Source organism: Phacochoerus africanus, chromosome 16 (genome assembly GCF_016906955.1).
Source record: "Phacochoerus africanus isolate WHEZ1 chromosome 16, ROS_Pafr_v1, whole genome shotgun sequence".
NCBI classification, from domain to species: Eukaryota; Metazoa; Chordata; class Mammalia; order Artiodactyla; family Suidae; genus Phacochoerus; species Phacochoerus africanus.
The window spans coordinates 33,781,454-33,802,677 of record NC_062559.1 but is presented as its reverse complement, the minus strand read 5'-3'; the positions used below and the strand labels follow the sequence as shown (position 1 = coordinate 33,802,677).

At 37.6% G+C, this 21,224-nt stretch overlaps 1 protein-coding gene across 2 annotated transcripts in view; it reads right to left on the bottom strand.

The window, feature by feature from the left end:
* The window catches only part of DOCK4 (dedicator of cytokinesis 4), a 469,573-nt gene that overhangs the window by 68,849 nt on the left and 379,500 nt on the right, over nt 1–21,224 (bottom strand). For both annotated transcript variants that reach the window (XM_047763518.1, XM_047763519.1), the window contains exons 28-31: nt 20,317–20,392; nt 18,378–18,478; nt 17,621–17,679; nt 859–1,007 (exon numbers count right to left, since the gene is read on the bottom strand). In XM_047763518.1, coding sequence (XP_047619474.1) covers nt 859–1,007; nt 17,621–17,679; nt 18,378–18,478; nt 20,317–20,392 — 385 coding nt within the window. The remainder of the gene's footprint in view (nt 1–858; nt 1,008–17,620; nt 17,680–18,377; nt 18,479–20,316; nt 20,393–21,224) is intronic.

The following is a 21,224-nucleotide window of genomic DNA, read 5'->3' as shown; positions in this document are numbered from 1 at the left end:
CAGCCTTTCATTCAGCTGTTAGCTTTCTTGAAAATAAATGCAGATATTAGTACAGATGAAATGCCATGTTTTGGGGAATGGAAGGGTTCTATGTATGCATTCAGCTTGTTCATACAGTTGATGATCATTTCTAAGACTTGAGAAGGGCTTCATCTGGAGAAGCAAAGGGGAGAGCCAGCTCCTTCCCACAGGTGAGCGAAGTGACTGTGTGAACAGGCCTGCAATCTCCAACATGAATGACTCGGCATGGCAAAAGCAGCCGATTTCTGCTATGAGATCTGGTTCTGTAATAAGAACAACTGGCTTTCCAAAACTGGAGGAGCACCGCGAGATCCTATGTCAAAGATAAATAATGGGCTCATCTCCTTGGAATTTCCCTTATGACCATCCCTACTGCTTTTCCCTTTAAATTAATTCTCCATGCTTCAAGCAAAGAGCAATAAAACACACTGCGCATCAAATGTTCAAAGCTAAGCCATTCCCCAAACACAATATGCAGACCACTGAGAGGTCAATGATTTTAAGAATCATTAACCTTCTCATTCCTCTGCGTTGTGTCCAGCTGGGAGCCAATAAAACGTCTGCCAGTTCTTAAACACAGACAGGACTTTTTTAGCTGAAAGAGAATGAAATGTTTTTTGGGGGGCTTCTCCTAGGCTCTGGGAAACACAGTACCAGAGGGTGTCCAAGGCTATGTAGCTCATAGCTCAGGAGTAGGCAGCCCGGGCTGGAATCTGGGTTCACTGATGGCAGGTTCAGTGCTCCTTCCCTAACTCAGAGTTGAATGTGGAGGCCCAGAGATGCTCAAGGAGAACTGCAACTCTTCCAGCTGCTCCGAGGAGCAGCACATCCACCTACCTGTTTAAAATTGCCACTCCGCCTCTGCTCCCAGTCCATCATATCATGAAAAATAGGAATCATGACATTCCGGAGATCTGGCTGGGGTATCAAGGTCACTTCTAGGAAAGGGCCAATCAGGGCAGGGATGAAATGAAGCTTGTGCTCTCCTAAATTGAATGAAATATTTACATTCCAGTATATTTAGTTTTAATAAAATTTCAGAAAATTAATGTTACAAAATTTGTTTAAAACTACTGTCGCAAATATACATTCAACTGTAGCTGTCTTCTCAAGCAAGGAAATATTTCCCTAAGCAGATCTATAAACAGTAAATTTCCATGTGTTAATGTTTCTCCATCATTTTTAATTTAAAAACTAGGGATTTACCTTATTCAAAGTTTTAAAAAGCCATAAGTTATAACGAAATATTGTATAAATCATTAGGAATTGGTTAGGTATACTATGGTACATTCACGTATTAAAATTTTTATGCAGTCATTAAAAACGAGGTTGAAAAAGAGTAATACAGGTGAACTTTTTCAATATAATTAACTGAAAAAGCAAGGTACAACACATTATGCACAAGTAGCACTTTCACTTAAAAAGAAAATATATATGATAGGCTAGAATATATTTCCTAATACAATCCGCAGTGGTTATCTCTGGGTGATGATATCACTGGTGATTTTTAAAAGTGGTTCTTAAGTGTATTATATAATTTTTCATTTTATTACATAGTAAACATATCGCCAAAGTAAAAATTTAAATGGTGGCTCAAACCTACAAACAAACAAAGAACAATTTTCTGAAAAGATTACAATATGATAATAGCGAACTCAAATTGGTGTTTAATAGGTGCTCAAAGGTATGGTACCCATAATTCAAAGGAAAGGAAGATGGAGGGTGGGGTGGACACAGATGATTTTGTCTAGAAGATGAATATTGAGTTTGGTCCATTACTCCAGTCATCCATGTTAAATCTCAGAGAGTTTCTATTTTTATAGTAAGAAAAGGGCATGCTGTGACAAATGTACTATTGTACATTTCATGTATGTATATTACATGTATAACCCTTCACGCCATGGATGAAAGCATATGATACTGAAGCATCTACCGAAACCCTTTCCTGTAAGCCCCTGCAACAGGCTGGGGATCGAACCCACACCTCCATAGCAACCCAAGCTGCTGCAGTTGGATTCTTAACCCACTTTGCCACAGCAAGAACTCTCTCTTTCGTCTAGGTTTTTTTTTTTTTGAGGTTTCATCAAAAGTAACTTCATTGTTGCTGAAAATGGCATTTTTCATTCTTTTTTATGGCTGAGTAACATTACATTGTATATATGTACCACATCTTTATCCATTCTTCTGTCAATGAACATTTAGGTTACGCCCATGTCTGGGCTATTATAAATAGTGTTTCAATAAACAATGAGGTGCATGTATCTTTGAATTGCAGTTTGGTCCAGATATATGCCCAGGAGACTGATAGATCATATGGCAACTCTCTAGTTAGTTCTTTTGAGGCGCCTCCGCACTTTTCCATAGTGGCTCCAAGGCTTATTTCTTAACTGTTTTGTGGGGGGAGGGATGGAGCAGGAGGTTGGTGTTAGCAGACCTAAGGTATCATATACAGAGTAGATAAACACAAGGTCCTACTGTATAGCATAGGCAACTATTCAGTATCCTGTGATAAACTATAAAGAAAAAAAGAAAAGAATATGAAAAAGAATGTGCGTATATTTATATATGTGTGTGTATATAGGTGAATCACTGCGCTGCACAGCAGAAATTCACACATTGTAAATCAACTATAGGTCAAAGAAATAAATTTTGAAAAGAAAAAAAAGTAACTTCATTGTTTCTTATCATCTCTAAACTGCTTATCTATACCCATTATGTGTGAGGAATACACTTGGCTTCTAATTCCTTTTGCTTTCCTACCTTTATTTTTGACCTAGGTAAATATTTTATCTTTCCCAAAAGACTGCTTAATATTTCACATCAGAGCAAGAACATCTCCTTCTTGAGGAAAAAAGAAACTTCCTTATCAGTGTACCCGTGTATATCTTCCTCAAAAGAATGAGTACTTCCAAGACCAACAAACTCACTGTGGCAGAATATACAGAAACAGCAGTTCAGAGTTCTTTGCCCTATATTTCCCCCATCTTCCCAACATACACATTTCAAATGGGTAACTAGCAACCAGCATTTGCAATTCCTTTCTGCAGTTATTTTTGTCAGGGCAGAAAGCAGAAGCAACCTGAACTCAATCACTCTTACTGTCATTTGTAAAAGCTTAAACCTACTCACTGCTTGTTCAAGATGTCCCGGCAAGCGAGGAGAAGAAAAAGAAAAGATTCCTGCAGAGATGAAGGCTGGCGAGCCCAGAAATTAGCCAGCCTTACACCTGTTCGGTGACCCTGCCTTAGGAGATGACTGCATAGCTTTAAAGTCTAGCCAAAGATGCTAGGCTCCAGCACAACCATGAACTGAAAGGAGCCTGTACTCAAGACAAGGGCCATTTCGGCAAATGGTGAATATTCTCCCTGCTACCTTGACACCAAAGAGACATGAAGCATTTGCACAGCTTTTGGGTCTGCATAGGGAAAAGAGGATGAGAGAGGCAGGAAATACAAAATAAAATGAAATTCCTGCCAGCCTGGATAGTCCTCTTATACCTGCTTTGGTGGAACAATATTCAGGGTTGCTATAGAACAATCTTTGTTTTTTTTTTTTTTTGTCTTTTGTCTTTTTGTTGTTGTTGTTGTTGTTGTTGTTGTTGTTGCTATTTCTTGGGCCCGCTCCCGCGGCATATGGAGATTCCCAGGCTAGGGGTCGAATCGGAGCTGTAGCCACCGGCCTACGCCAGAGCCACAGCAACGCGGGATCCGAGCCGCGTCTGCAACCTACACCACAGCTCACGGCAACGCCGGATTGTTAACCCACTGAGCAAGGGCAGGGACCGAACCCGCAACCTCATGGTTCCTAGTCGGATTTGTTAACCACTGCGCCATGACGGGAACTCCCAATCTTTGTCTTTAATCTTTCCTGAGCTGGCGTCCTTTGACCTCTCTAACAAGAACATCATTAGCATACGCTTATTTTATTTTCCACAATTTGCTTCAGTATTTTTGTATCTCTTTTGAAAAAATCTCTTCCATTTATAGACATCTTACAATGTGATTTTTCTTCTTTAAAAATTTTTTTACTATGAAAAATCTCCAATGCACCTAAGATTCCAGAGGATAGTAAAATAAATCCCCACATACCTATCACCTAGCTTCAATAATTATCAACAACTTTTTGTTAATCCTGTTTCACCTATCAACCCAATTATTTTTCCCCTAGGAAATTTTTTTTTTCTTTTTGTCTTTTTGCCATTTCTTGGTCCGCTCTCGTGGCATATGGAGGTTCCCAGGCTAGGGGTCGAATAGGAGCTGTAGCCGCTGGCCTACACCAGAGCCACAGCAACACAGGATCCGAGCCGCATCTGCAATCTACACAATGCCGGATCCTTAACCCACTGAGCAAGGCCAGGGATTGAACCTGCAACCTCATGGTACCTAATCGGATTCTTTAACCACTGAGCCACGACAGGGGGGGGGGGGGGAACTCCTCCCCTAGGAAATTTTAAACCAAGTCAGAAACATCATATAATTCTACTTGTACAAATATCAGTAAGCATCTTTTTTCTTCTTCTTTTCTTTGGGTGGCTAAGGGGTCAATTGGGAGCTGCAGCTGCTGGACTACACCCCAGGCACAGCAATGCCAGATCTGAGCTGAGTCTTTGACCTACACCACAGCTCATGGCAATGCAGGATCCTTAACCCACTGAGCAGGGCCAGGGATCCAACCCACATCCTTGTGGATACTAGTAGGGTTTGTTACTGCTGAGCCACAATGGGAACTCCAGTAAGCATCTTTAACAGGTAGGCCATTTTATAAATACAGAATTACAATGTCTTTACCACACATTTTAAAAAAGGCAAACGGTAATCCCTTAAATTAATCTAAATCCAGCCTCTATTAAAATTTTCCTAATGGTTTTAAACTATGTCATTTACAGTTAGTGTCTTTCAACCATAACCCAAACAAAATCTATACACTCTCTTTTGTAGCCTGATTTTCTATGACAGCAGAGAGGTCATATCCACATTTAAATCACTGTGCAGGAATTTATGGGGATAGTCTTTCTTTACTGAAAACACACTTTGGGAACAAAGAAGCTGTGCAATTTGCACAAGCTCTCCACCATAGAAATTGTATTCCTACTCATGCTGCAAAGCAAAATCCTAAGCTATGTACGGCAACAGCAAAATAAACTTCATTTAGAATATTTCTTTTTAAATCACAGATTTGGATACTTTTCCCATCTCTAATTGTCAGCCACATGGGCTTGTTTTGAGGTATTTAGGGCACCTGCTACTTGGGCTGTCGGAGTTGTATATTTATGCACACAGAGCAGCCTGTTAGGGAAGTATTGATTTTTCTACAGCAGTTATAAGACACTGTGTTTGCAAATGTGGAAGAAAGAGCCCACTTTATATTTAGTAAGAATGTTAGTTCAACTAAAAATAGAAAGAAAAAGTTTAATCTTGCAGCATGATGGATGGCAAGGATTGGACATGGCACTAAAGGCTAACCTTTTTCTTCATAGACTATTCTTTTTTTTTTTTTGCTTTTTAGGGCAGTGGCAGTGTCTGTGGCATATGGAAATTTCCAGGCTAGGGGTCAAAATGGAGCTGCAGCTGCTGGCCTAGGCCACAGCCACTGCAATGCAGGATCCGAGCCACATCTGTGAGCCACACCACATCGCATCATTGCAATGCTAGGTCTTTAACCCACTGAGAGAGGCCAGGGGTCAAACCCACATCCTCATGGATAATAGTCAGGTTCCTAATCAGCTAAGCCACAACGGGAACTCCCCTTTGTAGACTGTTCTTGCCAGTGTAGATATAAATGTATAAATTTGAGGGAGAAAATTCATGCCTTCCCACCTCCCTTTACTTATTGAGGTAACACTGTTTTATCACATTACATAATGCTACAATGAACATAGGAGTGCATATATCCTTTCAAAGAAGTTTTTATGGTATTCTTTGGATAAATACCCAGAAGAAGACTTGCTGGAACTCTCAAAATAACTTGCACATGGCCAGTACTTTGTGAACTGTGTTAAACTGAATCTATTAGCCTGTTCCATTAAAAATGTAAATCTATAATTATCTGAATAAATTCTCCTTTGGCATTCAAAATGCTCATTATGACATATTTATAGGTAAAAACAAAATTATAACTGATGTATTTTGATATTCTTAAGTAACAAGCTAACTTAAGCTCTATAAGGACTGTTAAAACAGCACCCTGAATACTTAATTTATCTTACCATTTTTGTAAAAGTATATCTTTGAAGAGAAGATTTAGTATCTCTGAAATTCTCCAATTCCAGTTGTTGTACAGTAGCAATGACCTTTAAAAGTCACCTGATATCTGGGAAGTCTCAGATCATATATAATGCAGAAACCAAGGAATGAAGTGAAAATTTACTCTTTAGGTGAATTATGTCATGCTTGAAATTTGTACTTGAGTATAATGAGCCTTTTCTTTTTTCTTTTTTCTTTTTTTTTTTATAAATGAGCCTTTTCTAACAGAGTGCTAGAGCTAGTCTTTAGGGCTGGAAAAACAAAGAAAGGGGACAGTGTTGCCTGAAGCAGTGCTTTTCGATCCTTAGCCAAGCGCATTTAAGAATCATCTTGAGAAGGAAGGATTAAAATGGTGGAGCTATAAGATGTCATGTTCACCTTCTCCCACAAACACATAAAAAAAAAAAAACACATCTCCATGTAGAACGACACACACAGAACATCTACTGAACACTGGCAGAAGAACTTAAACCTCCAAAAAGGGCAAGAAACTCTCCACATAACTGGGTAGAACAAAAGAAAAAAAGAGAGAGAGAAAAGGAATCAGGATGGGACTAGTACTCCTGAGAGGGAGCTGTGAACGAAAAAAGGAACCCACACCCTGGGAACCTACATAACCAATAGGGAGATCAGCCACAATGCAGGGACCTCATGTTTTCAAGAAAAGCTCATCAGCTAGACCAAGGAGGGCAAAGCAAAGTGAGAGCTGCACAGATCATTTGCACCACTGCACTGGACACCACAGCCTGAGACACTTGGGTGCTGAGACTCAGGGTCTGGAGACAGTGAGGACAAACCACAGCAGTCATCTCAGAAACCAGAGGGAGGCATGGCCTGCCACCACTAAGGGTCTGTGAACAAGCTCCACCTGTGGCCCCACTCACCTCGGAGGTTGGCAAAAAAGAGGTCACTGCAACCGAGCACCACCCATTGCTACTCTCATTCCCCTAGGAATACACCCGCCCTGCTGCTGCCACTGCCAAACACTCTGGACAGCACCCACACATGCTTGATCACTGTCACTTCCAAGGACCCTGCAACTAGCAGCAGCCTGTGCAGCACCTCCTGCATGGACTAAGTGGGACAGGGTGCTTCTTGAGTGGTCTACAGGTGGTGGGGCAAACCACTGCAGTTATCTCTGACTCCAGAGGTGGACGAGGCCTGCTACCACTAGAGGTCCATGAACAGGCATCACTTGCAGCCCCAATCATCTCAGAGGGCACCACAGAGGAGGACACTGTGACCTAACACCACCTGTTGTTGCTCTCATTCCCCTGGGAACTCACACACCCTTCCACTGGCACAGCCAAATGCTCTGGGCACCTAAAGGCTCATTACCACTTCCCAAGGCCCTGCAACTAGGAGTAACCTGCGTCATCTTCCTGAAGGCCCTTGCTACTGTCAAGAGTCCAGTGACCATGCACTGACTACTAGCCCTACCAATTGCCTCCTTCTCCCTAGAAACATACTCAGCACCCTAGGGATAACAGCCTGCTCACCCTGAATAAAGAGACAGCAGACATCCAAACTCCCATGCCAAAAATAAATAGCAACCCTCCACAAAATACAAAGGGGGGGGCTCTTGCACAGAAATAGCCCTCCAAGACTACAGTTTGGTTTCCCTAAACTCACAGAATAAGAAAAATATAAGCAAAATGAAGACACTCAGAACCATTCCCGGTGAAAAGAATAGAATTCACCTGAAGCAGCAAACAATGAACCTCTGCAGTCTAATAGACACTGAGTTGAAAAGGGACATAGTGAAAATACTGAGGGATTTAAGAGCAGATATAAACAGTAATGCAGATTACTTTAGAAAGGAACTAGAAACTATAGAAGGAAACAAGAAAAATTAGAAAATTCATTTGCAGAGTTGCAAACTGAGCTAAAGGCACCAAAGAGCAGACAAATAATGCGAAGGAATGAATTAGTGACTTGGAAAACAGAAAAATGGAAATCACCCAATGAGGACAGCAGACAGAAAAACAAATGAAAAAACACAAAAGTAATATAAGAGATCTATAGGATAATATAAAGCAGGCCAATCAATGCATAATAGGAATTCCAGAAGCAGAAGAAAAAGAAAAGGGGACTGAAAATATATTTGAAGAAATTATGTCTGAAAATGTTCCAAATCTAAAAAAAAACAGAAATAAAGATACAGGAAACACAGAGGGCCCCAAACAAGTTGAACCCTAACAGGCCTACACCAAGACATATTATAATAAAATGGCAACGATAAAGAGAGGATTCTAAAAGCAGCAAGAGAAACACAAGGCATTAATCATAAGGGAACCCCCATAAGGCTATCAGCTAATTTCTCTACAGAAACACTACAGGCCAGAAGAGAGTGGCAAGATCTATTCAAAGGAATATATGGAAGGAAAAAACCTGCAGCCTAGAATACTCTACCCAGCAAAAATATCATTTAAAATAGAAGGAGAAATAAAGAATTTCTCCAACAAACAAAAGCTAAAAGAATACAGCAGTACTAAACCCACTATAAAAGAAATACTGAAAGGGCTTCTCTAAATAAAAAAGAAGTAAGAAGAAATAGGATGGAGGAAGTCACAACTGGAAAGCCATCACTTAAATAAGTCAGTATACAGTTCTAAAAGAAAAAAAAATCTACTGTAAAAGTGACAATAAACACAAGGAACAGCAAAAGGATGAATATGAACATGTTAAAAAAGGACTTCAAAATTTGTGGGGAAGGAAAGTAAGAAAATCTAAGTTATTTATTTATTTTGTCTTTTTGCCATTTCTAGGGCCGCTCCAGTGGCATATGGAGGTTCCCAGTCTAGGGATTTAATCGGAGCTGTAGCCACTGGCCTACACCAGAGCCACAGCAATGCGGGATCTGAGCCACATCTGCAATCAACACCACAGCTCACGGCAACGCCAGATCCTTAACCCATTGAGCAAGGTCAGGAATCAAACCTGCAACCTCATGATTCCTAGTCAGATTCATTAACCACTGAGCTGCAATGGGAACTCCTTGGCTCTTTTTTTAAATAATGTGTTTGAGCCTATATGACTATCAGGCTAAAGCAAGGAGAGATAGGAAGGGATTAACATACTTAAAAAACAGGGCAACCACAAATCAAAACCAAACACCACATTCACAAAACTAAAAAGAAAACTACACGAACATAAAAAAATGGTAATTATCCAACCAAAAAAAAAAAAAGGAGTAAAGGAGAAATATAGAATCAACTGGAAAACAAGGCTTAAAATATCAATAAATACATATTTATCAATAATTACCTTAAATGTCAATGGACTGAACGCTCCAATCAAAAGATGTAGAGTGGCAGATTGGATAGAAAAGCAAGAGCCTACAATATTCTGTCTACAAAAAACTCACCTTAGGGCAAAGGACACGTATAGACTGAAAGTAAGGGGACAGGAAAAGATATTTCATCCCAATGGACAAGACAGGAAAGCAGGAGCTGCAATACTCATATCAGACAAAACAGACGTTAAAATGAAGGCCATAAAGAAAGATAAAGAAGGACACTATTTAATGATAAAAGGATCCATTCAAGAAGAGGATATTACAATGGCCAATATTTATGCCTCTAATATAGGAGCACCCAGATACATTCAACAAATACTAACAGATATAAAAGGAGAAATTGATGCAAATACAATAATAGTAGGAGACTTTAAACCTCACTTACATCAATGGACAGATCCTCTAGACAGAAAATCAGTAAGGCAACAGAGATCCTAAATGACATAGTAGAAGAGTTAGACTTAATTTGACTTTCAGGATATTACCCAAAAAGATCAGAATATACTTTCTTCTCAAGCACACATACTGGGGCACAAAACTAACCTGAACAAATTTAAGAGTGTAGAAATTATTTCAAGTATCTTCTCTGAATCACAATGGCATAAAACTAGAAATCAACCACAGGAAAAGAAATGAGAAAAAACTGACTACATGGAGACTAAACGACATGCTACTAAAAAACCAATGGGTCAATGAGGAAATAAAAAAGGAAATTAAAAAGTACCTGGGGGCAAATGATAATGAAGACACAACCATTCAAAATCTATGGGATGCTGCAAAAGCAGTGCTTAGATGGAAATTTATAGCAATACAGACCTTCCTCAAAATAAGAAGAAAAATCTCAAATCAACAATGTAACCCACCTCCTAAATTAATTAGAAAAAGAAGAACAAACAAAACCTAAAGTCAGCAGAAGGAAGGAAATCATAAAGATCAGAGAGGAAATCAATAAAATAGAGATTAAAAACAATAGGAAAAACAAATAAAACCAAGAGATGGTTCTTTGAAAAGGTAAACAAAATTGACAAACCTCTGGTTAGACTTAGCAAGAAGAGGAGAGAAAAAATCCAAATAAACAAAATAAGAACTGAGAAAGGAGAAATCTCAGTGGATACTGGATACTGCAGAAATACAAAAAACCATAAGAGAATGCAATGAAAAATTATATGCCAACAAATATGACAACCTAGAAGAAACTGACAACTTTCTAGAGACTTACAGCTTGCCAAAACTGAATCAAGAAGAAATAGATCAACTGAAGAGTCTGATCACTAGAAATGAAATTGAGTATGTCATAAAAACACTCACTACAAACAAAAGTCCAGGTCCAGGTGGCTTCACACTTGAATTCTACCAAACATACAATGAGGAACTTATACCCATTCTTCTTAAACTTTTCCAAAAGGTTGAAGAAGAAGGAACACTCCCCAAAACATTCTATGACACCACCATCATTCTAATACCAAAACCAGACAAAGATACTACCAAAAAAGAAAATTATAGGCCAACATTTTTGATAAATATAGACACAAAAATTCTCAACAAAATTTTAGCTAACCAAATCTAACAACATATAAAAAATATCATACACCACAACCAACTGGGATTCATCTGGGTTCATAAGGATAGTTCAGCATATGCAAATCAATCAACATCATACACCACATTAACAAAAGAAAAGTCAAAAACCACATGACCATCTCAATAGACGTAGAAAAAGCATTTGACAAAGTCCAACATCCATTCATGATAAAAACTCTTACCAAAGTAGGTATAGAGGGAACATACCTAACATGATAAAAGCCATTTATGACAAACCCACAGCAAACATAATACTCAGAGAAAAGCTGAAAGCCTTCCTGCTGAAATCTGGAACAAGACAAGGATGCCCACTCTCACCACTGCTATTCAGCATAGTATTCAAAGTCCTAACCACAGCAATCAGACAAACAAGAAATAAAAGGTATCCAAACTGGAAGAGAAGAGGTAAAATTGTCACTGTATGCAGATGACATGATACTACATATAAAAAACCCTAAGGACTCCACACAAATACTGTTCGAACTGATCAACAAATTCATCAAAGCAGCAGGATACAAGATTAATGTTCAGAAATTGGTAGCATTTCTTTATACTAGCAATAAAATATTAGAAAATGAGTACAAAAATACCATACCTTTTAAAATCGCACCGCCAAAAATTAAACCCCTAGGAATAAACCTGACCAAGGAGGTGAAAGACTTATATGTTGAGAATTATAAAACATTCATCAAGGAAATTAAAAAGGATTCAAAGAAATGGAAAAATAGTCCATGCTTCCTGGGTTGAAAAAATTAATATCGTAAAAATGACCATACTACCAAAAGCAATTGACAGATTCAAAGCAATCTCTATCCAACTACCCATGACATTTTTCACAGAACTAGAACAAACAATCCAAAAATTTATATGGAACCATAAAAGACCCCAAATTGCCAAAGCAATCCTGAGGAACAAAAACCAAGCAGGATGCATAACTCTCCCAGACTTCAGGCAATATTACAAAGCCACAGTCATCAAGACAGTGTGGTACTGGTACCAAAACAGATACACAGACCAATGGAACAACAGAGAACCCAGAATAAACCCAGACACTTATGGTCAATTAATCTTTGACAAAGGAGGCAAAAATATAAAATGGGAAAAAGACAGTCTTTTCAGGAAGTGGTGCTGGGAAAACTGGACAGCTGCATGTAAATCAATGAAACTGGACTACACCCTCATACCATGCACAAAAATAAACTCAAAATTTCTTAAAGACTTAAACCTAAGACAAGATACCATCAAAGTCCTAGAAGAGAATGTAGGCAAAATATTTTTTGACATTAACCTAACAATTGTTTTCTCAGGTCAGTCTCCCAAGACAGCAGAAATAAAAGCAAAAATAAACCAATGGGATCTAATCAAACTGACAAGCTTTTGCACAGCAAAGGAAACCGTAAGAAAAACAAAAAGACAACCTACTAAATGAGAGCAAACAGTTTCAAAGGATGCAACTGACAAGGGCTTAATCTCTAAAATATACAAACAACTTCTACAACTCAACAGCAAAAAAACAAAACAAAACAAAACAAAACAAAAAAAACAAACCCAACAACCTAATTGAAAAATGGGCAGAAGACCTATATAGACAAAGAAGATATACAGATGGCCAACAGGCACATGAAAAAAATGCTCAACATCACTGATTATTAGAGAAATGCCAAATCAAAACTATGATGAGGTACCACCTCACACCAGTCAGAATGGCCATCATTAATAGGCCCACAAACGACAAATGCTGGAGCGGGTGTGGAGATAAGGGAACCCTCCTGCACTGTTGGCAGGAATGTAAATTTGTACAACCACTATGGAAAACAGTATGGAGGTACCTTAGAAAACTATACATAGAACTACCATATGACCCTGCAATTCCATTCTCGGGCATACATCTGGACAAAACTTTCCTTGAAAAAGACACACGCACCCATATGTTCATTGCAGCACTATTCACAATAGCCAAGACATAGAAACAACTTAAATGTCCATCGACAGATGAATGGATTAAGATGTGGTATAGGGAGTTCCCCTTGGGGCTCAGAGGCAATGAATCTGACTAGTACCCATGAGGATGCAGGTTCGATCCCCAGCCTCACTCAATGGGTCAGGGATCCAGCATTGCTGTGGCTGTGTGTTTGGCATTTGTAGCTCTGATTTGACCCCTAGCCTGAGAACTTCCATATGCCATGGGTGTGACCCTAAAAACCAAAAAAAAAAAAAAAAAAAGATGTGGTATATATCCACAATGGAATACTACCCAGCCATAAAAAGGAACAAAATAATGCCATTTGCAGCAACATGGATGGAACTAGAGACTCTCATACTAAATGAAGTAAGTCAGAAAGAGAAAGACAAATACCATATGATATCATTTAAAACTGGAATTTCATACACAACACAAATGAAGCTTTCCACAGAAAAGAAACTGATGGACTTGGAGAAGAGAATGGTGGTTGCCAAGGCAGAGGGGAAGGGAGTGGGATGGACTGGGAATCTGGAGTTAATAGATGCAAACTATTGCATTTGGAATGGATAAGCAATGAGATCCTATTGTACAGCAATGATCATGTGTGATGGAGCATGATGGAGGATAATGTGAAAAAAATGTGTGTGTGTGTATATACATGACTAGGTCACTTTGCTGTACAGTAGAAAACTGACAGAACACTAAGCCAACTATAATGGGAAAATTAAAATTATTTAAAAAATCATCTTGAGACTTTTGTACCCTCTCTCAGAGACTGTCAGAGAGTCTGTTTTAATGGGCCTGGGGTGGTGCCCAAAAATCTGCATTTCTTACAAGTGTCCAGGTGATTCTGTCTATTGAGTACTACTGTTCTAAAGAGTAGAGACATCATAATGCATTACAGGGATCAGTAGGCTCCAGAGATTTTTCACAGTATCTAGTTTTCTGAGGAAAACAAAATAATTTAACATAAAACCCAGAGGGATAGAAATATTTCTGTTTTAAAGACAAAGTAGAGGAGAAAAGTTGATGAAATATACAAGGACATCCTTAGCGAGACAAAGGGTGCCAGCTTTATTTAGCAAGCCATGGGTCACGGGCCTGAGTGCACAGGTATCCTGGCTTGGAGAATGATTTACGCAAAATTACCATACATGGCAATAGAAGAAGTTGACCTGCCATGTGTTTTAACATTCTGTTAAACCAAATGATCTGTTCTGGCCTTATCTGAACTCCAACAAGGGCCTAAACCACAACAGCATTCTATGGGAAACACCTTGTTAAATTAATGCCAAAAGCAATATGGACATTCTAAGGGTCTTGATCTGTTTCTGAAAAACAAAGACACAAATGATCATTGAAACATGAAGATGGAGAGGATAGATTTTCAAATAAGACCAATGGATGCTCTTTTTAAGCTGAATCTAAAGACGACTCAAGGACTTCTGCTAGCTGGTTTTAGACAGTCAGAGGTTGCTTTCAAGGCTCTAACTCATCCTTTGGTGTGTGAAATTACCAGCAAGCACTGAATATTGGGCTCAACTATATATAATGGGGCTTCCTTGAACTGCCTTGTATATATTGTATATTTGAGGGATATCCTGGTCAAAAATCACCCTGTAACAACATGAACTGAAGTAAAATGATAAAGGTTCTATTTTCACTTACAGTAAACAAATGCTGTCATCTCCAAGTTGTGTTTGGAGAAGCTCAAGAGAAAAGATACTTCCAGGTCATTACATATTCAACTCAAATAGGTCTATCACTCTAATAAATCATGAGAAGGAATTACAATGCAGTAATACTAAATGAATACTATAAACTGGCACAATTAACACACTAAACTAAGTTATGAATCTCTATAAAACTCTGTGCCAAGGAAATTTTAAAATGATTTCTAAATATTACCCTTTTCTATGTAACCAGGTCTGTGTTATCAATTTGCTGAATAATATGCTCTATCTGATGTGGCAGATTAACAAAATTAGATTGAATCATTTCTTAGCAATTTCAGATGCTTTTAAGTCCTTTGGTTATACTCTTTATGATATAGGCCATTGGTTTCAAGTTTTTAAGAGTACAGATGCCTCGGAGTTCCCGTCGTGGCGCAGTGGTTAATGAATCTGACTAGGAACCATGAGGTTGCAGGTTTGATCCTTGCCCTTGCTCAGTGGGTTAACGATCCAGCATTGCCAAGAGCTGTGGTGTAGGTTGCAGACGCGGCTCGGATCCTGTGTTGCTGTGGCTCTGGCGTAGGCCAGTGGCTATAGCTCCGATTCTACCCCTAGCCTGGGAAATTCCATATGCCGCGGGAGCGGCCCAAGAAATGGCAAAAAGACAAAAAAAAAAAAAAGAGTACAGATGCTCGAGTCATTGTTTCATGAAGTTTATTCCAAATTTTTTATGAATCATAGCCTCAATAAAGCCTTATAAAAATTTTGAGTTGCTACAATTCCAAAATCCTGAAAGGTTAGCTCATTGCTAGAACTGTATATATTATTGGAACAACGCTAGATTATAAAATTTGTCACTCATGGAAAGATATTCCATGTTCCTGGATTGGGAAAATCAATATTGTAAAAATGGCCATACTACCCAAAGCAATCTACAGATTCAATGCAATCCCTATCAAATTACCCAGGACATTTTTCACAGAACTAGAACAAACAATCCAAACATTTATATGGAACAACAAAAGACCCAGAATCGCCAAAGCAATCCTGAGATACAAAAACCAAGCAGGAGGCATCACTCTCCCAGACTTCAAGAAATACTACAAAGCCACAGTCATCAAGAAAGTGTGGTACTGGTACCAAAACAGACACACAGACCAATGGAACAGAATAGAGAACCCGGAAATAAACCCAGACACCTATGGTCAATTAATCTTTGACAAGGGAGGCAAGAACAGAAAATGGGAAAAAGAAAGTCTATTCAGCAAGCATTGCTGGGAAACCTGGACAGCTGCATGCAAAGCAATGAAACGAGAACACACCCTCACACCATGCACCAAAATAAACTCCATATGGCTGAAAGACTTAAATATACGACAGGACACCATCAAACTCCTAGAAGAAAACATAGGCAAAACACTCTCCGACATCAACATCATGAATATTTTCTCAGGCCGGTCTCCCAAAGCAATAGAAATTAGAGCAAAAATAAACCCATGGGACCTCTTCAAACTGAAAAGCTTTTGCACAGCAAAGGAAACCCAAAAGAAAACAAAAAGACAACTTACAGAATGGGAGAAAATAGTTTCAAATGATGCAACCGACAAGGGCTTAATCTCTAGAATATATAAACAACTTATACAACCCAGCAGCAAAAAAGCCAATCAATCAATGGAAAAAATGGGCAAAAGACCTGAATAGACATTTCTCCAAAGAAGATATACAGATGGCCAACAAACACATGAAAAAATGCTCAACATCACTGATCATAAGAGAAATGCAAATCAAAACTACCATGAGATACCACCTCACACCAGTCAGAATGGCCATCATTAATAAATCCACAAATAACAAGTGCTGGAGGGGCTGTGGAGAAAAGGGAACCCTCCTGCACTGTTGGTGGGAATGTCAACTGGTACAGCCACTATGGAGAACAGTTTGGAGATACCTTAGAAATCTATACATAGAACTTCCACATGACCCCGCAATCCCACTCTTGGGCATCTATCCGGACAAAACTCTACTTAAAAGAGACACGTGCACCCGCATGTTCATTGCAGCACTATTCACAATAGCCAGGACATGGAAACAACCCAAATGTCCATCGACAGATGATTGGATTCGGAAGAGGTGGTATATATACACAATGGAATACTACTCAGCCATCAAATAGAATGACATAATGCCATTTGCAGCAACATGGATGGAACTAGAGAATCTCATACTGAGTGAAATGAGCCAGAAAGACAAAGACAAATACCATATGATATCACTTATAACTGGAATCTAATATCCAGCACAAATGAACATCTCCTTAGAAAAGAAAATCAAGGACTTGGAGAAGAGACTTGCGGCTGCCTGATGGGAGGGGGAGGGAGTGGGAGGGATCCAGAGCTGGGGCTTATCAGACACAACTTAGAATAGATTTACAAGGAGATCCTGCTGAATAGCATTGAGAACTTTGTCTAGATACTCATGTTGCAACAGAAGAAAGGGTGGGGGAAAAAATGTAATTGTAATGTATACATGTAAGGATAACCTGACCCCCTTGCTGTACAGTGGGAAAATAAAAAAAAATTTAAAAAAAAAATAAAATAAAATTTGTCATTCAATAATAATGAAACACACAACAGAAAGGTGATGTTTCAGAAAGACCCCAATTTAAAGAATTTGTAGTAACCTTATTCAATGCCAAAGTGTCAATTATTCTGTATAGATTTCTTTATTGACTTAGACATTTTGCTTCAAATGCTGTCACTGGTAAATTGTCCTTCTTCATTTGCTCACTTAAAAGGACAGTGATGAGCTGCAAAATGGAGGTGGCTTCTTTTTCATTACTTACCTAGGTTCTGCCACATGCTGAAAATTTCACAACCCATTGTTACTCTCATGTCACCATACCTGAAACAGAACAAAAATTACACTTGATACAAAGCCTCCACAACAAAGACGTATCTGTGTTTCTTTAGGATACAATCTATCATCATGTTAAAAGGCAATATGTTTTAAATTAAAGATGTTTAAAGTACATGTCTTTTTACTGAAGTATAACTGACACCACATCATACTGATTTCAGGTGTACAACATAGTGATTTGAATATTTGCATATATTACAAAATGGTCACCACGATAAGTTCACTTAATTTCCATCTCCATACCTAGTTATATATTTTCTTATTTTGACGGAAACTTAAGATTCACTCTCCTGGCCACGTTCAAATATGCAATAGAGTATTATTACATTCATTACATTCCCATGACATTCACTTTATAACTAGAAATTTGTACAATGTATGTCTTGATGCCGCAAGTTCAAACCTTCACATAAATCCTTTAGTAAAACAGATTCATCTCGTCATTTTTTACTTCTCTTTAATTTTGAATCCTGAAAGGCTGAGGATAAAAATGTTTAAATAAGTTCTGAAAATAGTGACATTTCCAGAAAAGACTGCTTGCTGTCCCCTTGGCCATTGCCTTTCCACTATGATTTCCAGTTATGGACATATGATTTACGCATCATTTGAACTAAAATACCCTTTAAAGGCACAACATTGGATTTGTCTCATACTCTCACGTCTGATTATACACCGGTACTTACTTTTCTAACACCTTTTTCTTTTTGGAAGGTGTGAACATCTCCAACTGCAGACACAATTGGTTTATGAAAATGACCGCGAGGTAAAAGTAGGAATCCCAGATCTAAAATGAGAACAACATATTTAAATACTACGGGGTTACAAAAAATACTTACAGGTGATGGGTATGGCTACATGGGGATTCCGCATACTATTCTCTTGACTTTTATATAGGTGTGAAATTTTCTACAACAAAGAAGTAAACTTAACTAAAATACTATCTACTTTTAAATTGCTACAATGCTGTATGCCAAGTTTCATGAGCTCTCTGGTACATGCTAAATGGTAGAGGCTTTGTTTCTATTATACCATGTCTGTGTCCCTCTAAGGAGGCTGAGGTATAAGCTGGATAACTTTATTCCTGTGTGATTTTATTTTTGGAACCCCTTTTAATGTAGAACTTAAAAAAAAAAAAAGATGCATGCCCTCTTTTGGATATGCTAATTGCTTTAAACTCGGTGAATATATAAAAATTCCCTACCCATATAAATCTTTTAAGTTCTCTCATACCAAAAACAGCATCAGAAAGAGATCAGAATAAAATTCCCAGAAATAAATGTAATCAAAAACATGCAGGACATCATGGAAAAAAACTACTTTTCTATTGACACTATGTAAAACTAAAGATAAACAGGAGAAACATTATAAAGAATTAATATCTTTTATACATAAAGAGTTCTTACAAATATAAAAGAATTGATAAAATTCCAAAATAATGAAAAGTCAAGAATATATCCTTCAGAAAATATGAATTTTACTTAGTCAATAACTAATAACTAATGAATAATAACATAACTAGTAAGAAATGTAAATTAAAGCAAAAAGTTGTTGCCCTTTCAAATTGTCGAAAAAAACCTGTCTCTTCTAGTGCTGGCATACAAAAAGGCAATAGAATATAATTGGTACAATCTTTAACTTGACATTGCCACTTATAAATATTTATCCAAAGAAATAACTAGGAACACATACCAAGTCTCATTTTGTAAGAACACACACAAAAAGAATAATTTATAAGAAGCTAGAAACTTGAAAAAACAATAAACTAGAAACTTGAATATTAAAAAGTAGAGCCCTGATTATGAAATTTTGACATATTATTATAAGGTATGCATGTTATACAACCATTAAAATTCCACTGGCTTCTATTGTATTTTTCTGTATTTCCTAGTTATTCAATACGGAAATTTGACTAAATATTTAACATTAAAGAGTTTTTTTAAATAATAAGAAATAAAAATATCGAAAACATGAAACACCATTAAGAACAGAAGCCAAGATACACACTGCCCATCTTTATTTAAACAATAGTATATTGTGGAGCTCCCTGCTGGCTCAGTGGGTTAAGGATCTGGCATTGTCAATCCTATGGCTCAGGTCACTGCTGTGGCACAGGCTCAGCCTCTGGCCTGGGAACTTGCACATGAAGCAGGTATGGCCAAAAACAAAAAAAGTCACACAGTAACAATGATGCTAAGCACTATGATCAAGCACCACGATTTCTACCAAGTTGATAGTTTATATTTATAGACTCCACTTACTCACAAATGTAATGAAAAACTCTTCTAATATTATTCATAATCAAAACTGATGGAGGATAGATAATGTGAGGAAAAGAGTATATATATATGTAACTGGGTCACTTTCCTGTACAGTAGAAATTGACAGAACACTGTCAATCAACTATAATGGAAAATATAAACATCATAAAATAAAAAAAATTTTAAAAGCATCATTTTTTTCAAAAAATAAAATAAAATAAAATTGATATGGCCCAAGATTAATTTGAGGTAGCCAGAATTAATTTATTTTCCTATTATTAAGAGAAAGAAAATACATGAACTCCCTCAAGGACAAGGTGAAACCTTTAGCCCAAGCACAACAGTCCTCTAAATGGACACTCACCTTATAATCAAAGTTTTCATTTAAGAAGTTCTTACGAAGTGCATCTGACAGGTACAGAACTGTTGTAATAATAACGCTAGAGATGAAAAAGAATACACTTTAAGTTGGAAACTCCACGTTGGTGAAAATCACTTATTAGATAAGAATAAAGCAACTAAGACAAAAGAAAACCTTCTTCAATAAGTTTGTGGAACAAAATTAGATAATTCATATCATATTTGAAATAAAAAAGAAAACAGATGCCCAGCAAAAAAAAATAAAAATAAATTTTAATAGTAAAAAAAAAAAATCTATCACTGAAATGACATGTAGAAAAAAATCCATGAATTCATGACTCAGAATTATATTAATATGTTGATATTTGTAATTTTTAAAATTTCCAAAGCAAAAATAATTTAATACAACCATAATACTCCATACTTGATCAGCATTGAAGAAGAGCAAACCTTTTAAAAAGACAGAAAAAGAAATGGAGCCTAAAGATGACATAGACACAATAAAATGACAGACTATATTGAATATTTATTATATGTCTGCTCTCTCCCATTTAAGATGTTAGGGGGCATATAAGAGCTGCTGCAGAAGTCAGATTTCCCTCTCTCATGGCCTCAAGAATGCCACTAAAGAAACAATTACAGCCTGTGAAATTGTCTATAACCCAGTACTAAGCTGGGTGAAACTGGTAGTGAATATTACAGAAAATTTGGTGAGCACTCTTGGTTAACTACTGAGATACAATTTGTTCAAAATATGCTCCTTTTCACAGCTGCAAGAGTAGACACTCAAAATCGAGTGCATTTCCAATTGGGTCATTACATGTTAGATACAGCATTTATATTGAAATAGGTCACTCCCTAAAGTACCTCAAACCAAGAACCAATGTATAAACGATTGATATTTAACACCTC